The sequence below is a fragment of the Sus scrofa genome, chromosome 8, assembly GCF_054392235.1.
Source record: "Sus scrofa isolate SSC_HxYL_T2T_F1_AM1 chromosome 8, Sscrofa_HxYL_maternal_Yorkshire_Landrace_v2.0, whole genome shotgun sequence".
Lineage (NCBI taxonomy): Eukaryota > Metazoa > Chordata > Mammalia > Artiodactyla > Suidae > Sus > Sus scrofa.
In genome coordinates, this window is record NC_139390.1 from 80,316,739 (window position 1) to 80,335,543 (window position 18,805).

The 18,805-nt window shown below is 45.3% G+C and overlaps 1 protein-coding gene across 3 annotated transcripts in view; it reads left to right on the forward strand.

Moving 5' to 3' along the window:
- The window catches only part of FRAS1 (Fraser extracellular matrix complex subunit 1), a 453,363-nt gene that overhangs the window by 387,309 nt on the left and 47,249 nt on the right, over window positions 1-18,805 (forward strand). For 2 of the 3 annotated variants that reach the window (XM_013978814.3, XM_021100604.2), the window contains 8 exons: window positions 2,479-2,706; window positions 5,815-5,928; window positions 7,741-7,891; window positions 9,286-9,445; window positions 10,778-10,946; window positions 14,315-14,561; window positions 16,095-16,439; window positions 18,324-18,484. In XM_013978814.3, the coding sequence (XP_013834268.3) occupies window positions 2,479-2,706; window positions 5,815-5,928; window positions 7,741-7,891; window positions 9,286-9,445; window positions 10,778-10,946; window positions 14,315-14,561; window positions 16,095-16,439; window positions 18,324-18,484 (1,575 nt within the window). The remainder of the gene's footprint in view (window positions 1-2,478; window positions 2,707-5,814; window positions 5,929-7,740; window positions 7,892-9,285; window positions 9,446-10,777; window positions 10,947-14,314; window positions 14,562-16,094; window positions 16,440-18,323; window positions 18,485-18,805) is intronic. The other variant, XM_084972579.1, reaches the window with a different exon arrangement.

The following is an 18,805-nucleotide window of genomic DNA, read 5'->3' on the forward strand; positions in this document are numbered from 1 at the left end:
AGGCTTTTTATCATGATCCATAGCAAATGAAATGACCTTTTATCCAGCGTTTTTATTACTCCCTATTAGGGAACAAGGAGTTTCTTCACCTACACACTTTTGCCTCCTTCACCCAGACTTCACTGGATGAAAACTAATTATTGCATCTTGAGCATTCTCAGTATCCAGGCTTTATACAGTAAAACAGGGCATGCAGAGGCTAACTCTTACTCTCGTAATCCTTTCCAATTAAAGTATCCGACATTCTGACATGAGTTAGAGCCCATTAAAAGTACCGTATACTTAATGATTAGCTCTGTGTATCTCCTGCCCTGTGCCGGCATGCATTCATTTATTTATTCATTCTTTCGGCAAATGATTATTAGCTGCTACGTTCTAAGGTCTGCTCAAGATGTTGAAGGCAGCGCTGTGAACAAAGCAGCTCAAAGGTCCGGCCTTAGGCAGTTTATGACCCTTGGTTAGGGGGACAGACAAGAAAGAAAGAAAGAACATAGACTGTCATGTCAGATATGATGAGTGCTAGGAATAGAAATAAAATGACACAAAGGCAGTAGGGACGGATGGGTGTACTCTTTTAGACAGTGGTCAGGGAAGGCCTCTCTGAGGAGCTGATATTGGGGCAGAGATAGGAGGTGAAAGAGTGAGCTGGGCAGCTTCCTGGGAGAATCACTCTCCAGGCTGGAGAATCCGAAGGGCACAGGCCCTGTGGTCAAGTGTGCTTGGGACATTTGAGTTGCCACTCAGAGGCCAAGCGTCTGGACCCCAGTGAACAAGCGGGAGAGGAGACAGAGAGGAACCCCAGGGCCAGTCACAGAGGGCCTTGTTGGCCCAGGTTGGGCCTCTGCATTTTATTCCCAGTAGGTGGGAAATCACTGGAGAGTCCTGAGCAGAGTTTTCTACCTCTTTATTTTTCCTTCTGCATGTCACACTAGAAGCAGCCATTAGAAATGAGACATTCACTCCTGTTCTTTTTTTTTAATTCAGTGAATTTTATTATATTTATACTTATACAGCCATCATCACAACCTAATTTTATAGCATTTCCATCTCAAACCCCCAACCCATCCCTCAACCCCGAACCTATTTCCTTAGGAAAGCACAAGTTTTTCAAAGTCTGTGAGTCCGTTTCTGTTCTGCAAATAAGTTCATTGTATCCTTTTTATTAGATTCTACATATAAGTGATAGCATAGGATGTCTGTGGCTCACTGTCTGACTAACTTTCCTTAGCATGATAATTTCTCAGTCCTTCCATGTTGCTGCAAATGTCATTATTTCTTTCCTTTTAGTGGCTGAATAATATTCCATTGTGTGTATGTACCACATCTTCTTCATCCACTCCTCTGTCGACGGGAATTTAGGTGGTTTCCATGTCTTGGCTATTGTATGTAGTGCTGCAGTGGACATTGGGGTACATATGTCTTTTTGAATCATGGTTTTCTCTGGATAGATGCTCAGAAGTGGGATTGCTGGATCAAATGGTAATTCCATTTTTAATTTTTTGAGGAATCGTCATACTGTTTTCCATAGTAGTTATACCAATTTACATCCCCACTAGCAGAGGAGGGTCCCTTTTCTCCATGCCCTCTCCAGCATTTTTCACTTCTGTTCTGATGCGAGTCTACATATAAGTTTTGGAAAAGTATGTGTGTGGGGTGGGGGAGGGGGGTAGATGGAAAGGAAATGAATAATTTCAAAAAATCTAGTTCTTATCATCCTCGAGATTAAAAATAGCCAAGACATGGGAACAACCCAAATGTCCATCAACAGACAATTGGATTAGGAAGATGTGGTATATATACACACTATGGAATACTACTCAGCCATGAAAAAGAACGACATAATGTCATTTGCAGCAACATGGATGGAACTAGAGACTCTCATACTAAGTGAAATAAGTCAGAAAGAGAAAGATAAATACCATATGATGTCACTTATAACTGGAATCTAATATACAGCACAAATGAATATTCCCACAGAAAAGAAAATCATAGACTTGGAGAACAGACTAGTGGCTGCCCAGGGGGAGAGGGAGGGAGTGGGAGGGATCAGGAGCTTGGGGTTAAAGGATGCAAACTATTGCTCTTGGAACGGATGTGCAATGAGATCCTGCTGTGTAGCATTGAGAACCATGTCTAGATACTTACATTGCAACACAACAATGAGAGGAAAAAGTATGTATACACGTATGTGTAACTTGGTCCTCATGCTGTACAGTGGGAAAAAAAAATACAGGTTTCCACCTATGACCCTTAAAGGGCAAATTTAAATGTCTTCGCCTAAAATGGAAGGCACCAGTGTATAATAACCAACCTAATTTCTCTCCTTGGCTTTACTTTTGGTATCTATAAAGAAATGCAGTCTTTCTGTTAGAAGTGTCTTTCGGTGTGACTACCTAAAGGACCGTGTTGGCTGTCACTGACACATCTGGCCCCTGTTACAAAGTTCCCTTTTCCTCTTGCTTTTGGCCTCTGTGACAGGCCGAGTCTGTCACGTTCAGGGTTGTGCAGCCTCCCCGCCATGGCACCATCGAGCGGACCACCAACGGGCAGCCCTTCCAGCCCACGTCCACCTTCACCATGGAGGACGTCTACCAGAACCGGGTCCACTACAGCCATGACGGCAGCAATGCCCTCAAAGACTGGTTCACCTTCACCGTAGCCGATGGGACGAATCCCTTCTTTGTTATCGAGGAAGGAGGAAAAGAGGTGAGGGGCAGAGACGAGGAGAGGGAGGCCCAGCAAAGCATGCCAGAGGGGGTCTAGAGGCGGAACAGGGCCCTTGCAAGCCAAGAATGACATGGTTGGAGTTTTTGTTCTGCCCCATACTAATTGGCCTTGGGTAAGTTACTTAACTTCTCTAAGCCTCAGCTTTTCACCTGTAAAATGGGCACAGGAATCATCACCAGCTTCGATTAGTTTAAGAGTCAAAGGAAGAGGACATAGGGCTGTGACCAATTTCTTGCCAAAGGAAGATGGGTGCAAATGATGGGTTTCATTTATGTATCACTTGTTTAAAAATGAAGTTCCCTGCCCTCTGCTTCTCTGTTTTCCTCTTCCCATGTTATTCATTTGAGTAATAAAAAATAATAATAATAATAAAATTTTAACTTAAAAGAAAAAAGTCAAAGGCAGTAATCCATGTAAAGTGTTGAACACTGTCGGCAAAGAGCGAGGACTCCTATCAAAGATGACAGTTATTGTTGTTATGACTGCTGTTATTTCTCCTTTCCTTTTTACTCACCCTTTATTCCTTTAACTTTTCTTTCATTTGGGTTTTTTTTGGTTTTTTTTCTGTCATTCTGTCTTTTAGGGCTGCACTGGCAGCATATGGAGGTTCCCAGGCTAGGAGTCCAGTCGGAGCTGTAGCCTCCAGCCTACACCACAGCCACAGCAACTCGGGATCCGAACCGCGTCTGCGACCTACACCACAGCTCACCGCAACACCGGATCCTTAACCCACTGAGCAAGAACAAGGATCGAACCCAAGTCCTCATGGACGCTAGGCGGGTTCGTTAACCACTGAGCCACGATGGGAACTCCTCATTTGGTTTTTCAATAATGTCATATGGTTCCAGATTGTCTCCTGAACCAGCCAGAGTTTCTCAGTCTCATGAAGAATGATGGTGGTTAAGAGTATGGCTTTTGCATCCTAAGGATACTGATTTAAATTCTACCTCTGTCACTTACTGAGTGTCTGTCTAAGCCTCAGCTTCCCTGTCTGTCAAATGGGGATGATATCCACCCTTTTGCTGTTCACAGAGCACGTAGCCCAGTGCCCCATGCAGGAAACACAGGAGACATCCCATAAACCCTGGCAATGATCATCACCATTGTCAGCATTTTAGGACCAGCTTGTGAAACAAGCCAAGATGCTTTTCTTTTCTTTTCTCTTTTTCTTCTTCTTCTTTTTTTTTTTTTTTTGGCTGCAGGTACAGCATATGGAGGTTCCCAGGCTAGGGGTCGAATCAGAGCTGCAGCTGCCGGCCTACACCACAGCCACAGCAACACTGGATCTCAGCCACGCCTGCAACCCACACCATGGCTCACGGCAGTGCGGGATCCCTGACCCACTGAGCAAGGCCTGGGATAGAACCCGCATCCTCACGGATCCTAGCTGGGTTCTTAACCTGCTGAGCCACAGCAGGAACTCCTGAAGATGCTTTTCTTTTGAGGTCATGGACATGCAGGTGTTCAGAAGAAACTGTAAGAGTCCCCTTCCACTCCCTTCCCCAGCACTTGAACTCACTTTAAACAGGTTTCCTACAATATCATAACCCTCCCTGGGAGTAACTGCAACTCTGGTGAAAGGTGGACCCATGGGCGGCCCTGTACCCCACACCCCGTCTGACTGGGCAGAAGTGGTTTTAGTGAGCACGTGATCACGCCCTGCATGGGCTTCCAGGTTAACCGAAGAATCAGCTTCTCAGTTCTGCAGAGTTTTTTCCTACTTTGATGACGAATGATTCTTCTCCTGGCAGAAAGATGCTCCCACATGCTTTAGAAGCAAACAGCCTATGAGAAGGTCATTCTCGGATGGCCGAGGTGTCCGGGGGAGGGCTCTTGGGATTATCCTGCTCTTTCAGCATTTGCACAGCATCTCCGCCTGGCAGGTCAGCACGTTCATGTTCCCTCTCCCATGCTGTAGCTGCTCCCGGGTTAGTTTGACTTTCAGAAGAGAAAAACAGATTTCCAAATGATTCAGCAAGCGGGCCTCCTCTCTGATAACCATAAAAGGTCACAGCAGGTTTCCAAAGGGACTGTGTGTCATTTTGAAAATGGAAATGATCTGCAGGGCAGGTTGTAGAAGGTGGAAAAGGCAGCATCTTGCTCCGTGTCGGTCAGCTTGTTGTTTCTGCCCCGACACCGCCTGGGTGTTGTGACTGTGTATGTGCCTATCTGTGTGAGTATGAAGTTACCACTAATGCTTTTCTTTTCTTTCTTTCTTTTTTTTAAATGTTTTTATTAAAGTATAGTTGATTTACAGTGTTGGGCAAGTTTCTGCTAAGTTCACATCTTTTCCCTTTTTTTTTTTTTTTTTTTTTTTGTCTTTTTGCCTTTTCTTGAGCCACTCCCTCGGCATATGGAGCTTCCCAGGCTAGGGGTCCAATTGGGGCTGTAGCCGCTGGCCTCCGCCACAACCACAGCAACACAGGATCCGAGCCTCGTCTTCGACCTACACCACAGCTCACTCACAGCAACGCCGGATCCTTAACCCACTGAGCAAGGCCAGGGATCGAACCTGCAACCTCATGGTTCCTAGTCGGATTCTTTAACCACTGCACCATGACGGGAACTCCACCACTAACGCTTTTCTTGATTCCTTCTACCCCTTCTCCCTAGATGGACAGTTCTCTCTCTCAAAAAGGGAGGCGGGAGGGTAGAGAAAATCTGTTCCCATAAAACATCTTCTCACATCTGAAATCCTTCCTGGAGACTTCGACATTAATGTTTTCATGATGAAAATCATGACAATTTTAACAAAATTAAAAGGAAAATACTTTGTTGATCGTTTCACCCTAGGGTGACATTTAACTCAACTAAAGAAGGCATGGGAGTGTGAAACTGGTTCCATAGCAGGTGAAATTCCAGCACGAGCACCACTTATGTCTTGCTTCTCTTCTTCCATTGTTTCTACTTTATCAATCGGATTCTCCCTTAAGCCTCATGCCAAGTGCTGATAAGTGACAGAAACTTGCTCAGTTGCCCATTTTGAAGTGTCAGCCGATTTCAGGGCTTCCAGCTTTTGTAGGTCCTAGACCTGGTATGCTTCAGATATGTGTGAATGATGCGTTGTCTTTGGTGCTTTCGCTGCAGATGGTGACAGCAGCAGCTCAGCAGTTCTGGGTAGACATCCTCCCGGTAGATGACGGCACCCCTAGGATCGTCACCAACCTGGGGCTGCAGTGGCTGGAGTACGTGGATGGCAGGGTAAGGTCCTCTGTCACACTCACCGCCCTGGGCTGTATCCTCTTCGTGACAACATGGATAGAACTCCCGTTCAACTCCTGTCTCCCCCTCCCCCAGTGACTGAGATTGCTGAGCTCCAAGAGTTTGGTTACAATTGCGTTCTAGTTTTAAGAAGGTTCTTACAAAATGGCCCGCCCAAATATAGTAACTCAAACAAGGTGGCAGTTGCTTTTTTCCCCTCACATGAAGTGTAGGCGAAAGTGGAAAGGCTACGGTTCCACATGACCGTTCAGGGATGCATGTTCCTTGCATCTTATTCTTCTACCATTACTGGGTTGTTGCTGTTGACATTATGGCCAGACCTCTTCAGCTTTTCATCAGTATTTCAGCCCATGGGAAGAGGAAAGCAGAGAAGCAGAGGACAGGGAACTTTATTTTCAAACAAGTGATTCAGAAATGAAACCCATCATTTGCACCCATCTTCCTTTGGCAAGAAATTGGTCACAGCCCTGTTTGTTGCATGGGAGGCTGGAATCTCTAGCTGCTCAGCTAAAAGTTTGTTAACTAGAAGAAGGGGAGGATGGATTTTAGGAAACGTTTGGAATGTGCCATGGATGGGAAGGAAGCAAGGTTTTGTGTGTGCGTGTGTGTTTTTGTTTTTGTTTGTTTGTTTTTTTGTAGATGAATGTCCTAGAGGAATTCTGGAAATTAAAAAACTTCTCCCTCTTTTTCCTAAATTCCAGTTTGGTCATTTTTAAGATAATTCTCATCTGGTGACACGTCAAGCATGAAATCCCCAGCCCCAGCAGTACAACCCACCCCCGACACACACACACACACACACACACACACACACATGCACACACACACACACACACACACACAGTTCCTCAATTCAGTTTGGAAACTGATTTCTTACTTTTGTGTGTGGTGTTCGCTCTAGGATGTGGATTTTCTCATCTCTCTGTTGCTGATTAGTTGGTCGTATCTGCAGCGGCAATATTATAGCTTTCCACCGAACTCACTGGAAATTTCAAAATATATGAAATGAAATTAATGCAGATTCCCATCATGCCCTACTTGATATTTTTCTCGATACTCAGAACCATCCCATTCTCTTCTTGACACTCTCCAGTTGGTTTTCTATCTCCTACTCTCACCCTACTTCAGTGACTCTTATCAAAGGCACCAATGACCTCGGTTTCACCAAATCCAAAGTTCACCTATATGCCTTATTTTAGATCTAGAACATTTAATACTGTTGACCACCTCTTTTTGTTTTCTCAAACCTTTGCTCTCACTAAATATTTGTTGAATGAATAAATGAATGAATTAAAATTTAGTCAGTGTATTTGGGCAACACTGGGATATCGTACATTTATCTAACTCAATTTCAAACATTGCAGTCGAGTTCCATAAGCTTTAAAGTAGCCATCTTCTCTGCATCATATCATTCTTTCAAAGTTCCAGTCTTCTTTCAAGGGCAAACCCAAATCCCACCACCTGAACCACAAGCCTCCCTTCACTAATTCAGATGGAAGGAATCACTCCTGCTCCCCCAATGTGTGGACTTTTTAAAATTTTATCTCCCATTACAGCTCTTGCCACAGGTACCTTGCTCATAAGCCTTTCTTTCCCAATAAAGTGTAAACACCTCAAGGGCAGAGGCTGGCATGGTTTCTCTCCTCATAACCTCTTCAATCCCGACAGAGTTTCCAAGGCAGTAAATGCACTCAGTAAATCATTGTTGAACTGAATTCAGTCTGAGTCAGAGGGTCTTGTTCCTGCTTTATTCCCATCTCAGGAATTAAATTTAATGGGTTTCTGTTCCAGGCAACCAACCTGATCACCAAGAAGGAACTACTGACCATGGACCCAGACACAGAGGACCTGCAGCTTGTCTATGAGATAACCACAGGCCCCAAGCATGGCCATGTGGAGAACAAGCTGCAGCCTGGCAGAGCTGCTGCCACTTTCACGCAGGGTGAGCCCTGGGTGGGGGTGGGGGGCTGAAAGATGGGAGGGGCCTCTTCTGAGCCATTCTCCCTACTTCCTTCATCTTTGTCACAACCATTGCCAGCTGCTTGTGCCCAAGTAAACTGTTTACAAACAAACAGATCTTTTAATGTCTAACCACCCAACTCTGGAATTTTATTTCTCCTGGTTTTGTTTCCTGTTCCTCTGAATTATGGCAAAAAAAGAAAAGAAAAATATTATCTTTACCAGGTTTCCTCAGCTCCCAAATTGCCTTAGGTTTTGACCAGGTTTTCTGGCAAGGATCAGGTGACACTGATCTTTCAACACAAAAACAACTCCAGAATTTAAGAAAATCTGTGATCCTGTATGGTTTATTTTTCTCTCTAAGAGGTATGGATTTTTTCTAAAATCTTCAGCAAAGAAGAAACAATCAACATGGTGAAATTGCTCAAGGGAAATAGTTCCCTGTTTTGATTCCCATAAGCAGGCCATTTTGTGTTTTAGTTTCTTCTAGGCATTTCAGAGTCTTCTAGTATGGATTTGATTGGGAACAATCATTGCACAAACATGTCAAAGTTTATGTGCCCTATTTCCTTTTTCTCCCTGTCCTCAATTTGGTGTTCTTCCTTAGCCCCATTTTATTTGTGCCTTGTGTGTGAGCTGTTTTGATCCAACCCCAGCATTTCTTAGTAGCGCCTACCTTCCAAAGAAGCTTTTTTAGAAGGAAGTAGGGGCAAATTTGTGCATACATGTACAGAAGATGGGGTCAGAGACTTTCCTCTGTCCGCTCTAAGAGTTGCCTTTAACGCTCCAGAAGCATTTATCAAAGTGCTTTTTGCTAAGACCCTGGGATTCTCATTTTACCACAGCATAAGGGTACTTCTTCTACAGAAAGACGGGCCTTTTGTTGCACAGAATTACAGGATCTTATTTTATTTTTTTATTTTTTTATTTTATTTTATTTTTTTATTTTTGGTCTTTTTGCCATTTCTTGGGCCGCTCCTGCGGCATATGGAAGTTGCCAGGCTAGGGGTCCAATCAGAGCTGTAGCCACCGGTCTACGCCAGAGCCGCAGCAACGCGGGATCCGAGCCGCGTCTGCAGCCTACACCACAGTTCATGGCAATGCTGGATCCTTAACCCACCGAGCAAGGCCAGGGATCGAACCCGCAATCTCATGGTTCCTTGTCAGGTTCGTTAACCACTGAACCATGGTGGGAACTCCAGGATCTTATTTTAAAATCTGGCAGAAACATTTATTTTTAACCCCACTCTCCCTTTTTGTTCTTGGGAAAGTACGTTTTGTCTGTAGCACATTAGAAGAATAAACTAGGTGTGTCAGTAGGCATCTATGAGACTGCCTTTACATCCCCGGCTTAATTCAGCATCTTTTTTCTCACAGAGGACGTGAACTTGGGGTTGATTCGTTACGTGTTGCATGAGGAGAAGATCCGGGAGATGATGGATAGTTTCCAGTTTCTGGTGAAAGACAGTAAACCCAATGTGGTCAGTGACAATATCTTCCATGTCCAGTGGTCCCTCATCAGCTTTCAGTATACCAGGTACGCGAGTTACCGGCATTCCTTCTTGAGAAATGAATCAGAAAAACAGAGGAGGGCAGGAGAAAGCGCCTGGGGGCAGATGTAGTCATCCAATGATGGTGGTGGGGTGATAATAATAATAAAAAATAATAGTTATACCAAATAGGCCTTGAATCCTGTCTGTACCAGGCACTGTGATAGGTACATCAGGTTCCCAAAGCTGGCAGTGAGGACTAACACCTCAGAGGCCCACTGCCTGCAACCTTCACAGAAATAAACTACAAACCAAAGTCCAGTGGCCATCCTCAGTGATGAAAAGCAAAACCCAGCTCAGGCCTCACCCTCTTGTGGCTTTTCTCAACCTACATGCTTATTATGAATTAATAGCACATGGATACTTTGCCTCCTACTTTCCAACAGCCATACAAATGCCTAGCAGCAAGCTAAGTTAACGCCAGCTAAGTTAACGCTGTGTCTTAGTCATTCCAGCTGCTCTAACAGAACACCATAGCCCTGGTGGCCTGAAAACACCAGAAATTTATTTCTCACAGTTCTAGAGGCTGGGAAGTCCAAGACTGGGGTGCCGGCAGATTCAGTGTGTGGTGAGGGCCTGCTCCCTGGTCCGTAGAGAGTGGAGTTCCTGCTGTAACCTCACACGGCAGAGGAAGATGGAGCTCTCTTCTATGAGGGCGCTGACCTCATTCGTGAGGGCTCCACCCTCATGACCTCATCACCTCACAAAGGCCCCATCTCTAATATTATCGAGGGGATTAGGATTTCAACATATGAATTTGGAGGGGACGCTTTCACTCTACAGCACCTTGTCACTCCCCCATTTCCATCAAGCTCCATTTGTCTAGACACCTTTGTTACCTTGGCCCATTTCTCATTTTCTTACCGCTGGCACCGCCCTGGCTCCTCTTCACACTTCCTGGAGCTCTGGACCGGTCATTTCCCATTTGAGCTTGGCCATTAATTGCCTTTCAAGCAGCTTCTTCCCTAGGAGCCCACTGTCCTATTCTAATTTCTCTACCGCACTTGGAAGCCATTGCTAGTTCTTTGAGTTCTGAACTATGGAGGGCACAGCTCTTATGTGCTGTCCATCTTTCAACTCTCTCTCAACACAGGGCGGATATCTTTCTACATCCACAGCTTCCCAAGTCACCTGGTTTTGTGACTGTCCCAGGTGAACCCACTCCTTCAGTTTACCACCTGACTTCTTAAAGGAACCAAACTACCTCTTCTTGGAAATGTCTAACACCAATAACCCACCAGAAGAGACAGGCATTGAACGAGTGCATTCTTCACGGCCCTTTCGGAATTTCACAGACCTGCCTTTTTGTGTGCTTCCAGCTACAATGTTAGTGAGAAAGCGGGCTCCGTCAGTGTCACGGTGCAGAGGACCGGGAACCTGAACCAGTACGCCATCGTCCTATGTCGCACGGAGCAGGGCACTGCCAGCTCCAGCTCCAGGGTGAGCTCCCAGCCCGGACAGCAGGACTACGTGGAGTATGCTGGCCAGGTAGGTGAAGCGGGGGCCTCCGATTCCTGAACCGCCAGTGGGGCTGCAGCCAGGGCCGGGCCGTGCTTGTAGCAACTGCGGTGCCTTTCCCACTTCTTACCCGCCCCGTCCCTCTGCACCTCGCTCAAGTCGTCATTCGACATTGCCGTCCCGCAGTGCTTTCTTCACAATCGTCCGATCTCCATGGAAGTTTAAACAGCTGGCCAGCTTCTCAGGCTTTACATTTTGCGTCATGACCAAGACAAGTCTCCAGGGCCCCTCGTTGTTCACTCGGCCATTGGCATTCTAATCCTTCCCGCCCCCCACCCTTTACCTGAAGCGAGAGAAAGAGTGCAGGGTTGGAATGGTAGGCTGGGTGAGAGATGATGAGAGCTGGAGCTTCTCGCATAAAATGAAGGTGGAATTTGGCACTAGCACATACCCACTACTCTATGAAAGATAGATAACCAAGAAGGAGTTCCCTGGTGGCTCAGCAGGCTAGGGCTCCGATGTTATTTATCACTGCTGTGGCTCAGGTTGCTGCTGTGGTACAGGTTTGATCCCAGGCCTGGGAACTTCTGCATGCCACAGGTGTGGACAAAAAGAGCAAAAACCCTGCATAACCTACAAGGGAAAAGAATCTGAAAAAAAAAATTGATATGTGTACATGAATAACTGAATCGCTTTGCTGTACACCTGTAACTAACACAATAGTGTAAGCCAACTATACTTCAATTAAAAATAAAAATAAATGAAGTGAAGGTGGAGACAAGGGGAGGGTTCAGCTGATGAGGAAGAATTGATCGAATTCGGCCATGGGTTAAAGAACAGGGCAGAAGCGGGAGATGGATGGTGAGACTCCTCACCTGCAGAGGCACCAAAGAGGAGCAGGCGTGGCGAGGGGGTGAACTTGACTCTGCTTTGGACGTGGTGAGTGTTAGTTGCCTTAGAGATAATCAGTTGATAGCTATTCGGGTTGGTAGGCGTGCAGAGAGGGCTTCTGGGATAGACACACACACACCACGTGTCTCTAGTAAACCCCTTTATGGCAGGATGCCCTGAACGTGTCATCTTTTAAGTATTGCACAATGCCTGGCACTTGTTAGGTACTTATTAAAATTTACTGTTTTTTTCACAGTGGTTTCATTATCTTATGGCATCATAAATCTCTGTCAAGAGGAATGGGCTGACTCTGAAGCATTTCAGACTAAATTAAGGTCCCTTATGTCAAATTTATTTTTTTAAATTTTTATTGAAATGTAGTTTTTTTAGGTTTCATCGAAGTAGAGTTGGTTGACAATGTCGTGATCATTTCTGCTGGACCACAAAGTGCTTTGATTTTACATATATGCACATCCATTCTTTTTCAGATTCTTTTCCCATATAAAGTATCACAGAATATTGGGCAGAGTCCCCTGTGCTGTTATATAGCATGTTAATTTACAATGTTGTATTAGTTTCAGGTACGTAGCAAAGTGATTCAGATATATGGATACATAGATATTCTTTTTTAGATTCTTTTCCGTTATAGGTTATTACAAGATATTCATATAGTTCCTTGTGCTATGCAGTAGGTCCTTGTTGTTTCTCCGTTTTGTGTGTAGTAGATGTATATTTTAATCCCAAATTCCTGATTTATGTCAAATTTAAATAAGGAATTAGAAGATATCATATAAGCTCAGGTGTCTTTTAGCAAAATAATCAGATAGAGCAGGTACTTGTGTCTTTCAGCGAAAGACACAGAGCAGCGTGCTCTAGACCTAGAGATCTACAAGCATTTCATTTAGTTGGGAGCATTTTAAAATGTGGAATGATGTGGAGCTTAATAAAACTTAATTTGATTAGTTGATTAGCTGTGGAATAGTAATGTAGTGAATTAAGCATTTTTCAGATTTGTGTGACCTAGAGGTTAAGAACTATTGTTTACACGTTTTACCTGCCTCAATTTACATGAAGTGCAGTCCAGATCCATTGCCTGCCCATTTTTTTAAAATTTTTTATTATAGTTGATTTACAATGTTCTGTCAGTTTATGCTATACAGCCAAGTAACCCAGTCATGCATTGTCCATTCCATTTTGGACTGATGCAATAGCCCAGGTTCCATTTGAAGCTATTATCTCCATCCTTTGTTTTTTAAAAGCCAAAGTAAAGCCAAAATAAACACCTACAAGTTCACCACTTTTACCCGATAAATTATTCTATATTGTACCAGGCTAAATTAATTTACTTTATAGATCTAGCCCATCTTTTTTTTTTTTTTTTTTGACCACACCTGCAGCATATGGAGGTTTCTGGGCCATGCCACAGTAGCGACTCAAGCCTCTGCCATGACAACACCAGATCCTTAACCCACTGTACCACAAGGGAACTCCAGATCTAGCCTGTCTTAATGGCAACAGATTTAGTCAAATAGAAAGTTAAAATTCAGTCTCACTTGTTCATAATGTAACTTTCTCTGAGGTCAAACTCTATTACTCAGTATACTGAGAGCCTATGTCAATTTTGATTATACAAGTACTATGGTGCTCATGTTGACAAATATCTTACACTTGTTCCATGCTTTAAAATATACTTCGTGCCTTCTTATACATTGTCTATTTTTGTCCTCCTAGTAAGCATGTGGAATAGGAGTATTATTACTGTTATTTATAGCTGATGAGGAATCTGATGTTTGTAAAGTTTCATAACCCAACCCAGCTTGGAAGTAACAGAACCAGGACTCGAGAACCTCACACTCCAAGTTCAAAGATCTTTCCAGTTAAACTTGCCACAAATAGGAGAGGAACTGAGTGATCAAATGACTCTTGCCATCCCAACTGAGTTAAGAAAACAGGATATGAGAGTTCTTGTGGTGGATCAGCAGGTTAAGAACCCAACGTAGTGTCCATGAGGATGCAGGTTCGATTCCCAGCCCCATACAGTGGGTCGAGGATCTGGCGTTGCCATGAACTATGGTGCGGGTCACAGATGCGGCTCGGATCTGGCATTGCTGTGGCTGTGGCATAAGCCAGCAGCTGCAGCTCCAATTCAACCCTTAGCCTGGGAACTTCCATATTCCACAAGGACAGCCCAAAAAACAAAACAAAAAACAAAAAACGAAAAAAAAAAAAAGAAAGAAAACAGTATATGAACAGTTACCTACGCGGTTTTCCAGTCACGCATGGGAGGAGATGTCTTTGGCCTCCATGTGCCTAGACGGTAAATCAGCCCCATGTACAGATGGGAACGGGAAGAGGTGACACAGCAGGACGTAGGGGCTCGAAGAAGCAGTGATTTCATTCAGTGCTCTGCCCACTGGACTCGAGGCCTCCTTTCCTGTGATGCTCTCGGGGAGCAGGGCAGGGGATCTGGGGCACGGCTTCCCTCCCCGACGTTCCCTTTTTGACAGGTGCAGTTTGATGAGCGCGAGGACACCAAGTCCTGCACCATTGTCATCAACGACGACGACGTGTTTGAGAACGTGGAGAGTTTCACCGTGGAGCTCAGCATGCCAGCCTACGCCCTGCTGGGGGAGGTCACCCAGGCGAAGGTCATTATCAGTGACCCTGAGGACGAGCCCACATTAGAGTTTGATAAGAAGACCTACCGGGTCAACGAGAGTGCTGGCTTTCTGTTTGCACCTATTGAAAGAAAAGGTCTGTTGGTGCCAAAGGTGACAAGGAGCTATACTGAGAGCTGACGTGTATTGTGTCCGTTTTTATGTGCCTTGTGCTCATGTACCACATTAACTCATGTGTGTAAGTCCTTCATGCATATTTATTCATTTAAATCCCCAGAAACCCTAATAATGACCCTACCCATGGTGAGTACTTTCAGAAGGCATCTCTTCTTAGTTTAAGTTGTTAGCTTATTCTTCCGTGGGACTAGAAGACTAGTTATATTTGACCTTGCAAATGACTCATGAACTCAGGTTTCTTAAGCTCTCACCCCATGCAAAAAATATTTAGTAGCCTTGGTCAAAGAGGGTAGTTACAGTTTGTAAGAGCTGGCTTCCTGTCTCCGTTCTTGGAAGACAGATCATGTGTTTAAAGATTTCCCTATATGTGTGTTACACATAGAGCTCGGATGAGACATAAACTGTGTGTGAGAAATAAAGGGCAATTCATGAGGAAATTCAAAACAAAGATCACCTGGATTTAGGACTGTGCAATATTGAAACTTTAAAACCGTGGAAATTAAATGCCCACTTGAAGCCACATATGACTGTACGTGTCGGGTATTTTGTTGCATCTGCTGAGTGGGTGGTGGTGTAACAAACACCGCAGTAGCACCAACCTTCAGAGATGCCACTCAGAGAACAAGCGGGCCCAATAGATTGCTCTGGGGCAGCCAGCCGAGCCCAGACAGGCTGTGGCCCAGGGAGGTGGCAGCACTAATAAGTAAAGTCTTTTGTACAGAGAGGCAGGTTTTATTTTGTTTTGTCTTCTGTTTGTAAAACACGCTTATGGAGTTCCCGTCGTGGCGCAGTGGTTAACGAATCCGACTAGGAACCATGAGGTTGCGGGTTCGGTCCCTGCCCTTGCTCAGTGGGTTAACGATCCGGCGTTGCCGTGAGCTGTGGTGTAGGTTGCAGACGCGGCTCGGATCCCACGTTGCTGTGGCTCTGGCGTAGGCCGGAGGCTACAGCTCTGATTCGACCCCTAGCCTGGGAACCTCCACATGCTGAGGGAGCGGCCCAAAGAAATAGCAAAAAAAAGACAAAAAAAAAAAAAAAACAAAAACCACGCTTGTTTCTCCCTGGAAATCAAAGTGCAGAAGTTTATTCAGAAAGGCAGCGAACTGTGCTCAGTGCACTACCTTCAGGACACAGTTACTTTGCTTAAAGCAACTTAAAGTTACTTAAAGTACCAAATAGTTCTCTCATCTCTCCACCCACTGTGGTCTTAGATGGTGGGCAGTGATTCTTATGAATGAACAGAGCACTGAATTCACAGACTAGGAAATCCATTTCCAGTTGTTTGGTGAAGTATCTGGGGAATATTAAATCTTCAAGTGGTCTATACCACAGGCTTAAGAAACTGCAAAGCAGGAAGATTTCATGTCAGGGTTTGAACAGAAGTAGTGATGGAATATGTCAGAGAGAACCAAGCCTATCAAATTATCAGAGATATTAAAATGTGAGAAGTGCTCCTTCAAATGCTTTGGTTTTCTTGCCACTTGTATTTCAGGGGATTCAAGCAGTATCGTATCTGTAATTTGCTACACAGTCCCTAAGTCAGCTATGGGAAGTAGCCTCTATGCCCTAGAATCGGGCTCTGATTTTAAATCTAGAGGGATGTCTGCTGAGAGTCTTGTGATATTCGGGCCTGGTGTCACCACGTCCACCTGTGATGTCATGCTCATTGATGACAGCGAGTACGAAGAGGAAGAAGAGTTTGAGATTGCCCTGGCAGATGCTTCTGACAATGCCCGCCTCGGAAGGGTGGCATCGGCCAAAGTCCTCATTACTGGTCCCAACGACGCCTCTACTGTGGCTCTGGGCAGCACGGCTTTTACTGTCAGCGAGGATGCAGGTAATGGCGAGCATCTCTGGGGTTCCATCACCCATCCCCTGACCGCTTTCTTGAGCAGTTTCCTCTTGGTTTTGAGAGGGTTCTTAAGACATCAAGAATGCCATCCCTCAGTGACACCGTTGTCAAGTCTGAGGCGTTTGATACCAGGCATCCAGACCAAGAATGGAAGGCAGTGACGCATAGGGAGTTCCACCCACTTTGTTTCTTTGGTAACTGATGGCAGGGAGGGACCTGGCTTAGGGTTCACCGGCTGACTCTATGGTCCAGAGGGAGGGCACAGTGCTAAGCATTCTGGCTTGTGAAGGAGGGGAATGGGGTCTGCTGAAGATGGAGATAAATTGGTGTACTACTCTCCACCAGAACGACTGCATTCCAAAGTTTCAGTGTCTTAACAAATGGAACTTTCTCATTCATATAACAGCCCAAGGCAGTCAGGCCTCTTCCCCCTTTTGGCTCCTCAGAGGATCTCAAAGTCTTCCGCACACTGCTGGCAGACATCCTGCCAGCAGAGGCAGCAGCCGTGCTGAGTATTTCCTGATCTGAGCCACCTGACCTTTCACCTTTCGAAGGTGATATTCTGAACTAATACTTTGGAGCACTTACTGGACGCAGCCACCATGCCATGAGCATTCATTCATTCTCACTTGTACAGAATAGCAGGTGGAGTCCAGAGAGGTTAAATAAATGAGCAGCGAATGTGGCAGAGCTGGATTAGAACCCAGACCTCTCTTGTACACGGTATGTCTGCCCACACACCGAATGCCAAGCCAACACTTCTTGTCAGCGCAGCTTATTGGCTAAAAAAATGTGATCGATGGGCTGGTCATGTAGCTTTTGTCTAACCTTCACTGTGAAAATAGCTGATATTTTGCATATATATCATTAGGACCCTCCAAAGCATGATGTCACAGCAGCCAGAAGATGAACTTAATTCCTAAGATAAGCAGTAGGCACACATGGTTTAAGTAATGATGCACACGCACCACTCAGATAAAATAGGGGAATCACCCCGTTAGGACCATGTAATTAGGAATGTTCAACTCCAGGCCCCTTAGAGTCCTCTCGCTGGTTCTTCCTTCAGTGGCGATTTTCTAGCGCATCCCCGCTGGAGGCACCAGCTCTGAGTTTCTTCTGCCTAAGTGGGCTCGAGATGTTGTTCAGCGGACCCTCCCCTCTTGAGTTCTTCCTTCCTCTGCTGTGAACAGGCTTTGGGAACAGGCTTTGGGAAGCCACGAAACCACTTGCGCCTGAGGGCTGTCTCTCCAGCACCACCTCCATGAGGGGCCCTCCCCCATAGCCACTCTTTCTTGTCATTGAGCTATAGTTGATTTACAATGTTATGTTAATTTCTGCTGTACAGCCAAGTGATCCAGACACACACACACACACACACATATATATACACAGATTCTTTTTCATATTCTTTTCCATTATGGTTTATCTCAGGATATTGAATATAATTCCCTGTGCTTTTAGGACCTTGTTGTTTTTCTATCTTATATATACTAGTTTGCATCTGCTAACCCTAAACTCCCCGTCTGTCCTTCCCCCCCACCCCCGCCCTTGGCAACCACAAGTCTGTTCTTTGTGTCTGTGAGTCTGTTTCTGTTCTACAGATAGGTTCGTTTGTGTCATATTTTAGATTCTACCTACAAGTGACATATGGTACAGGTCCGCTCTTGCTCTTAATGTCAGTACTAAGAGCGGTGGTGACACTTCTCAGCCTTCCTCAGAGGGCAGACAGAAGCATCGCCGAAGTTGGGCTAGGCAAGCTGGCAGGATAAATAAAGCTGCTGCTGCTGCCGTGAGGGAAGACGCTGTTCTGAAAACCTCGCTCATTTTCTGGTTCAAGGTTGACCATTGAATGTATGAATCTCAATTCAGGCACAGTGAAGATTCCAGTCATCCGTCATGGGACTGACCTTTCCACCTTCACGTCTGTCTGGTGTGCAACGCGGCCCTCGGACCCAGCTTCCGCCACTCCAGGAGTTGACTACGTTCCCAGCTCTAGGAAGGTGGAGTTCGGGCCAGGTGTCACTGAGCAGGTGCGCATTCACACGTCAAAGGCCGGGTGGGTCGGTTAATGTCGTCTCTGGTCTGCTCTCCAGACTCTGGAGGACTCCACACTCCCCTTTCCAAATCACTATCTTCCTTTTCTTCAAAAACAAATAAGGGAGTTCCTGTTGTGGCTCAGTGGGTTATCAACCCAGCTAGTATCCATGAGGACACGGGTTTGATCCCTGGCCCCACTCAGTGGGTGAAGGATCCAGCCTTGCTTCGAGCTGCAGTATAAGTTACAGATGCGGCTTGGATCTGGCGTTGCTATGGCCATGGTGTAGGCTGGCAGCTGCAACTCTGATTTGATC